The following is a 7,772-nucleotide window of genomic DNA, read 5'->3' as shown; positions in this document are numbered from 1 at the left end:
TCATAACATGGCAGTTAAGATCCCTGGAGTATGTTCAGAAATAGAGTGGCAGCTGTCTTTGTCTCTTGGGATTCTGACTGGTATGCTCAGCAGTTTATACTTCAGTATCTCCAAAACAAACAAAACTCCACATAGGCATGCTTTTGGAACTGCTCTGGTGGTAACAAGTGATTTTATACAGAGAAAATTGAGAGTTAAGGTTTTTCATGTTTTTTGAGTACTGAGGTGTGAGCCAGTTTATTTCTTTTCCAGTCATAAAGTTTTGTTTTGAAAATTAGTAAATGTGGTGATGCTTGGAATAGTAAAACTGGTCTTTTTTCTTTAAAATTTGTGAAATATATTGGAGGGGTATGGAGGAATATATTCTATTCATAGAATAATATTAATCTGATACATTTTTTTAAAAGAGAGCAAACTCTGGGGCTGGAGAGAGATGGCTCAGTGATTAAGAGCACTGACTGCTCTTGCAGAGGACCTGGGTTCGATTCCCAGCACCCACATGGTGGCTATGAACATCCTTAACTCCATCCAGTTCTAGGGGTATCCAAAGCCCTCTTCTGACCTCCGCAGCATTGCACGACACAGGTGTATTCACTACATGCAGGCAATACAAAGTATTTTTTAAAAGAGTAAACAAACTCCAGATAATTGCACAAAGCACTATTTTTAGGAATTTATTTCTTTTTCTGGCCGTAGAGAACTGTGTGTGTGTGTGTGTGTGTGTGTGTGTGTGAACCAAACTACTAGTTTTTGTTATGTTTTTCTTTGTTTCAGGGGAGTTTTAGTCAGTGTCATGTGTGATTGATAGTTGAAGTTTTGATGACTAAGAATTCCCTCCCAGTCGCTTGCCAACTTGAACTCTATTTCCTACCCTTCCGGGTAGTTCACAAGGAACATGTCATGTTGATTCCAATTGTCCGTTTTGCTGGCTCACTTTCAGATTAGCATCTGAAGAGCATACGGCCTGACGCAGTGCCGTGCTGCAATCTTTATTTAGTACAGCTTTTGTCTCCTCAGTCTGGAGCCGTTTTCGAGTTGAACATGCTGGAGGTAGCAGCCGCATAAATACATCAGTCCTTCCAGGAATTGGTAGCCTTCCAGACACATATGCCAAATTGGTACTTGGGCAACAAGTTTAGTCATTCTTTTTATTTTCTATGTAAGTAATCTAGGTCAGCATTTGGAATATTCCTCCATATAAAAGTAACTGGTGATTCCTCAAAGGAATTCTCATTAGAGAATTGTTAGGAAATTGACGTGAATTTTTAAATATTTTTACATTATTTTAAAATATTCATAGTTGAAATAAGTTCTGAAGTCTGACATACTACCTGTCAGTTTCCCTTATTTTTTCTGTGTGACTGCATGCCATTCCTCCTAGGCTGGCATAAAATTCTTTTCTCCCTGTCTTAATTCTTTAAGGTTCTAATCAAAATCAGCCAATAATTCTCAAAGTAATTTCCATAAAATACTACTTGTATTTTCTGTTATTAAATATGAGAAAACTGGAAAGTCCAGTCATAATAATTGTAGAAAACTCGACTGATGTATTTTAAGGAGGTTTATAAGTCCTGTTCTTTAATTTCAAAGATGTCTCAAAGTTACAGGTTTGCTGACATAACCATTGTGACTCTCTACTGTAGAGATTCATAGAGGACACTCTACTGTACAATTTCTCAAACTACTTTTACTATAGACTCCTTTTTCAAGAAGCATTATGTGAGCTAAGTAGTCATCTATCCTTCAACCTTTTTAGAAATGCCCCACTGAAATAACTTCAGTACCATCCCAGCATTTCCTTCCCTGTATTCTAAGGCTTCTTGAGACACTTGTAAGTGTTCTCTCTTCTCTCCTGCCTCTTGGGACTCTCGCTAACTTGTGACTCTTCTGCCTCATTTTGACTTGTGCACCTCCTGCTCTCCTCTGTTCTTGATGGGGAGAAGATTAAACTATAGAAATAATATAAGGAAGAAACTAATACCAGATTTCCTTCCGACATCTTAAAATTCGCCAGCCATTTCCTTCCGCACAAGAAAAAACTAATCATGTATCTCCCTCATATCCAGTCCAGCTCCTTGGTTACTTGGGGATATTCCTCTCAGGCAGAGTCTTCCCTGAACCAATATTATCAAGAGTTTCCATTGCTTATCCTATGAGAAAAATAAATGGAGGTACTTTCCACCTTTAAAACTGGGAATAAACAGTTTATGGATTTAATATTTTGCATAGAACAAAAACAAAGTTTTAAAAATCCTTAATTCTCCAGTCTTCCCTTTAAAACAGGAAAATGTCATAGTTTCTGCTTTAACCATTTTATTTAAGCTTTGCCATCAGTATACTACATGCCTTTCCAGGCCATGGCATTCTACTAAGTTTGGAGAGTCAGAGGAGTCTCAAGATTTGGCCCCCACCCACAAATAACCTACTACTAGTAGAGAAAAGAACGCATAAGAAAAGATGCACAGGAAGAGCTGAGAAACACGAGAACTTACTCTAAGATTCGCCCTGAGTTAGTGCATGTTATTACAAGATTAGTAGTAGAGTAAGCAGTGCTGCGGGTCTGTACAGGGAAGAGAGGCACAGCTTGGCCAGAAGGCTCTCCAGAATGTTTCTAACTTTAAAATTTTTATTATTTTTGGCAGAGCTTCTAGACCCAGCCACAGACATGTAGGTCTCTGTAAGTCTTCCAGCTTTTCTGAATTGTTCAGAAAAGCGTAATCTCTCCTTTCTTTGTCATATCCCTTTTCAAAACATGCTTTCTTTAATGCTTTAGGCTGCCCCTAGCGTCTTGTGTTTCTTTACTTTTTCTCTAAAGCTTCCTTCTCCCAGCCATGTGGCTGCCAGTCAACCATGTGTCTGACCTCCATGCAGGCTCTAAATCTGCATGGCTCCATGGCTTGCTTTCGTTTCCTCCATTCTCCTCCTCAAGGCAGCTGCCAAGATTACCAACTCACCTGCCCTGAGGATTTTTCTTTAAGATTCTAATAAAATTGTCCTAAAGCTTCAAAAAATATCATTATTTTTATTTTATGTGTATGAGTGTATTGCCTGTATGTATGTCAGTGCACCTATATCATACAAAGCCTGTAAAGGCCAGAAGAGAGTGTTGAATCCCCTGGAACTGGAGTTACAGATGGTTGTTAGCCACCATATGGGTGCTGGGTCTTCTGCAAGAGCAGCCAATGCTCTTAACCATTGAGCCATCTTTCCAGCCCCTAGAATTTTAGAAATGATTAGACCAAGTTCGCTAAAACTTTTAGTTAGGAAAAGGAACAGAAAGCATTCTAGGCAAAAGAGAGGACACCAGGAGACACATCCAAGGGGAAAAGCACAGGATGTGTTTGCAGGGTTTGGGATTGAGAGTTCTGGAAGCTTTTTTGTAAGTTGAAGAGGCTTCAGTGTTCTGTATAAAAGAGTTTTTTTTAATACAAGTCAAATTAACAGTGCATTCATTTTACGTTTCAGTATTTCATGAGCATTTTTCCATTTTCTATGTCAACAATCTTAATATTCCACCAGATAGATGGGAACATTTAAACTAAACTTTGCAGAAGTCTCAGAACTACTAACAGGAAAATGATTGTTGTTAGTAACATGTAGCTAATCAGCTTTATATGGTATCACTTTTTAAAATATTTTTATTTATTTTCATTTTATGTGTATGAGTGTATTACTTGCTTGTATGTGAGTGCACCCATATTGTGCACTGCCACAGAGGTCAAAAGAGAGCTTTGGATTCCCCTGGAACTGGAGTTAAGGATGGTTTGTAGCCACCATGTGGGTACTGGGAGTCGAACCTGGGTCATCTACAAGAGCAATCAGAGCTCTTAACTGCTGAGCCATCTCTCCAGCCCCAAATATGGTATCACTTTTCTGTCTTGCTTTCTCTACTTCATTCCTGACTTCTTCCCAGTGGGGCAGGAGGAGCATCTTCTTAACTGCCTTGAGAAAACTCAGGAACATAAGAATTTAAAATCCTGGCCATCCAACCAAGCTCATTTTCTAGAAAACTCAGGAACTCAAGAATTTAAAATCCTGGCCATCCAATCAAGCTCATTTTCTTGACTGGTAACATCTGCCATAAATAACTAGTACTAGAAAGTTTACCCCCATCCACAGTGTGACCCTGTGATGACAAGACTGTGATGGTAGAAGAACACTAAGTTTAACATCACTGAGGGAGGTTAGCTCGTACAGAGGGAAGGAGGGAGGTTAGCTCGTACAGAGGGAAGGAGGTGGTCTTTCCAATCTTTGAGATAGAATCATAGACTATAAAGGTTCCCTAGCACTCTGCAATTTTGTGAATGTTTGCAGGGCTGTCATCTAAGTAAAAACTGAAAATCGTTCTATACCTAACTAAGAACAGTGACTGGAAGGTATGAGAACACGAATGTTTATAGATTAAAGCACCTCCTATCAGTAACAAAGAGGTGTCCAGGCCTGATGTTGCCTATATAGAAATGATTGGCAGAAGGACTGGAAGGAAACTGATTGGAAGGGCTATTTTAAGATGAATTTAACTTTTCTTTTTTAGCCTAACAGATGATCCACTGAGGTAGTACTTTCCTAGCTGATCTTGTGTAAGGCAACTGTGTATTCAGAATATGAAGTAAAAGTTAAAGTGAAGCAAATCCATTGTACCTTACACTTCAGATTTTTATGACCTTTAAATAAAAATTATCTATGCTAAGGGATGTACAGGTTCTGATACTGTTTCATGCTTTCTAAGTTCTGGTATATTCTGTTAACTGGCAGTAGACTACACAGTGAACTACCAAGTGCTTTGCCTATGATGGCATAGATATTAAAAATAAGCTTCTCCTTGAGCACCCAAATTCTTTTGATTTCCAGTTTATTATTCTTCTGTTACAGTTTGAGCTGCCAATTTCCATATTGGTTTTTACTGAAATGCTACTTGTAGGATTTGACTTCTCAAATTATTTGAAAATCCTAAATTTGTTGTAATTGTTAAGTTTTATGCATAACACCTAGTACTTGTATTTTCTCCTTCATTTTTCAGTTTGATTTAGAAAATAATACAGAAATATCCTCATTTATTTAAACTCTTTTTATGTATCATTTTTTAATTTTTATTTTTATGTGTATGAGTGTATTGCCTGAATGTATATAAGTGCACCCATGTCATTCAATGTCTGTGGATGTCAGAAGAGGGTGTTGGATCCCCTGGAACTGAAGTTATGGATGGTTGTTAGCCTCCATGTGGGTGCTGGGAACTGAATCCAAGTCCTCTGCAAGAGCAGCCAGTGCTGTGCACCACCGAGGCATCTTTCCAGCCCAGAAACATATCTTTATGTATACAATGGGGATGGCATATTGTTCATAGCCTATTTGGATAAATACTGTACATTTTATTAAAATTCTGGCATTCATTTGTGTCTTGTATTGCCTATTGCTACTTTTATGTACCACAGCAACAAAGTAGGATCATTATAATAGAACTCACAAAGCTGAAAATATTTGCTACCTGGCCATTTGGAGACCAAGTTTGCTGACCCTGTAATAGAAGAAAAAGATGAACTGAAAAAACTCACAGAGAAATGATGAAACTGTGAGCAGATTTGAATAGACAGTACTAGTTTTCTGGACCTACTTTGGCCTCAGAATCTAAAACTGAGTTAAAATCTAATTCATAGTATTATGTGCTAGATAAATTAATAAAAATGTGATTTTTTAAAAAGAAAACAAATAAGTTAGCATGTTTATTTTGTTTAAAAAAGTAAAAGCTTAGTATCAATTACATATGAGGTAAAGGTAATGAACTTGAATGGTTTCAAATCCTGCCCTTGAAGGATAAGGAGATAAATTAGAAGTGTGGACTGTTTCCCCCCAGGTTTTAAGTATCAGCCTTTCAAATGATTTTTTTTTTCCTTTTCATAGATACTGCTGGTTTTGGAAAAGATGTGACTTTGAGAATACTCCTGGGTGGGAAGCATGAGTCCAGATGTCCCTCTGCTGAATGACTACAAACAGGACTTCCTGCTGAAACGCTTTCCACAGACTGTTCTGGGAGGCCCTCGACTCAAACTAGGCTATTGTGCCCCTCCTTACATATATGTTAATCAGATTATCCTGTTTCTGATACCATGGGTTTTAGGTGGGCTAGGAACACTTTTATATCAACTAGACATCCTGAAAGACTACTCTGCAGCAGCCCTTTCGGGTAGCCTAATGGTTCTCACTGCATCTGTCATTCAGCTCACAAGTTTATATGCCAGAAGCAAGTCAGTGATGGTCAAAAGGATGTTAACTGCAGATATTTTAGCAGAGGAAGATGAGCACGAATTTACAAGTTGTGCTGGTGCTGAGACTGTCAAGTTTCTAATTCCTGGCAAGAAATACGTAGCCAATACGGTTTTGCATTGCATTGTTGCTGGGCTAGTGTGTGGTCTTGGAATGTGGTACCTGCTCCCACACAGAGTAACCTTGCTGTATGGCAGTCCCGGAGGTACTGCTGTGCTGTTTGTCTTTGGATGGATGACGCTGTGTATAGGCGAGTACTCCTTAATTGTAAACACGGCTACAGAGACTGCAACTTTCCAAACGCAGGATACTTATGAAATCACTCCTCTCCTGAGACCGCTTTATATTTTTTGCTTTATTTCTGTGGATCTTGCACACAGGTAAAATCTTACCAAATATGTACAGCTTGCTTTGTTTTTAAGTCTTCCTGACAAGACAGCTCTCTTAGTGTTTAAAAATGATGTGTCAGTGGGTTTAAAATTAAGACCAAACATTTAGGGTACTGAGGTTATTTTGATGATTAAACTTTTAGGACTGGTCTTTATAAAACAGTTAATTATAAAGAAGTAATTAAATCATATTGAAGAATCAAAACGTAACAAAACACACTTTTTAAGATAAACAATATTTTCAGTCCTGTGTTTTACTTTTAAGTCAAGAGCACTAAAAATAACGTTTAGCTTGGCTAAAGCCTATGAAAAGAAATAGAACTTTCTGGGTGGAGATCTTTTAAAATTTATAACGTGTTAATATTATATAAAAATATTAATATGCTTAAAATTATATACATTAGTATTATGTAAATACAGAAAAATTATTTTTAAATTAATTATAGAAGGAAAATAGGAACTCTTTTAAAGCAAACATCATGTACAAAACTGTTTGATACTACCTTGTGTTTGTCTTTTCTAAATCTGACTTTTCTTTGTTTCTGTAGATTGAAGCTTTTTCTTTACCAGGTCAGTGTCCAGGTAGAAATGTACAAGTTATGAACTCTGGCAAAGTTCATTTATTAAAGCCCCAAACTCTAATGTCATGTTACTTGGTGATGGAGCCTTTGAGAGATAATTAGGTCATAAAGGTGGGCCCTTAGTTTAATAGGATTGGTGCCCTTTTAAGAGACTCAAGAGAGCTTAATCTTTCTTTGCCATATGGGAAGTCAGGAAGAGAGCCCTCACCAGAGCCTGACCATCCTGGCAGCCTGAACTTGAACTGCCAACTTTTAGAACTGTGAGAAAATACATTTCTGTTGTTCAGGCTACCCTGTCTACAGTATTTTGTTATAGTCTCCAAAACTGACAGATTGTAGTACTGAGTAGCAGAGGCTACAATAACAAATTCCTAAAAAGTGGAAGTAACATAACTGTAATGGATAGAAGCTGGAAGATCCTGGGCTTGCATGCTAGAAATTGAGACATTATGGGCAATTCTGATGAAGTCTTAGATGGAATGAAGTGTATGATATTAGAAACTAGAAGAAAGGGAATCTTTTTTATAAAATAGCAAAGAAC

General features: G+C 37.6%; 1 protein-coding gene across 5 annotated transcripts in view; it reads left to right on the top strand.

Annotated features, from left to right (window-relative positions):
- Positions 1 to 7,772, top strand: part of Pcnx4 (pecanex 4) — a 41,970-nt gene that overhangs the window by 3,431 nt on the left and 30,767 nt on the right. For all 5 annotated transcript variants that reach the window (XM_029566674.1, XM_008839492.3, XM_029566672.1 and 2 more), the window contains exon 2: positions 5,899 to 6,641. In XM_029566674.1, coding sequence (XP_029422534.1) covers positions 5,953 to 6,641 — 689 coding nt within the window. In that variant the 5' untranslated portion in view covers positions 5,899 to 5,952. The remainder of the gene's footprint in view (positions 1 to 5,898; positions 6,642 to 7,772) is intronic.

The sequence above is a fragment of the Nannospalax galili genome, unplaced genomic scaffold (genome assembly GCF_000622305.1).
Source record: "Nannospalax galili isolate Female #2095 unplaced genomic scaffold, S.galili_v1.0 scaffold336, whole genome shotgun sequence".
NCBI lineage: Eukaryota > Metazoa > Chordata > Mammalia > Rodentia > Spalacidae > Nannospalax > Nannospalax galili.
The sequence above is the reverse complement of the archived record's forward strand: the minus strand, read 5'-3'. Positions and strand labels throughout refer to the sequence as shown.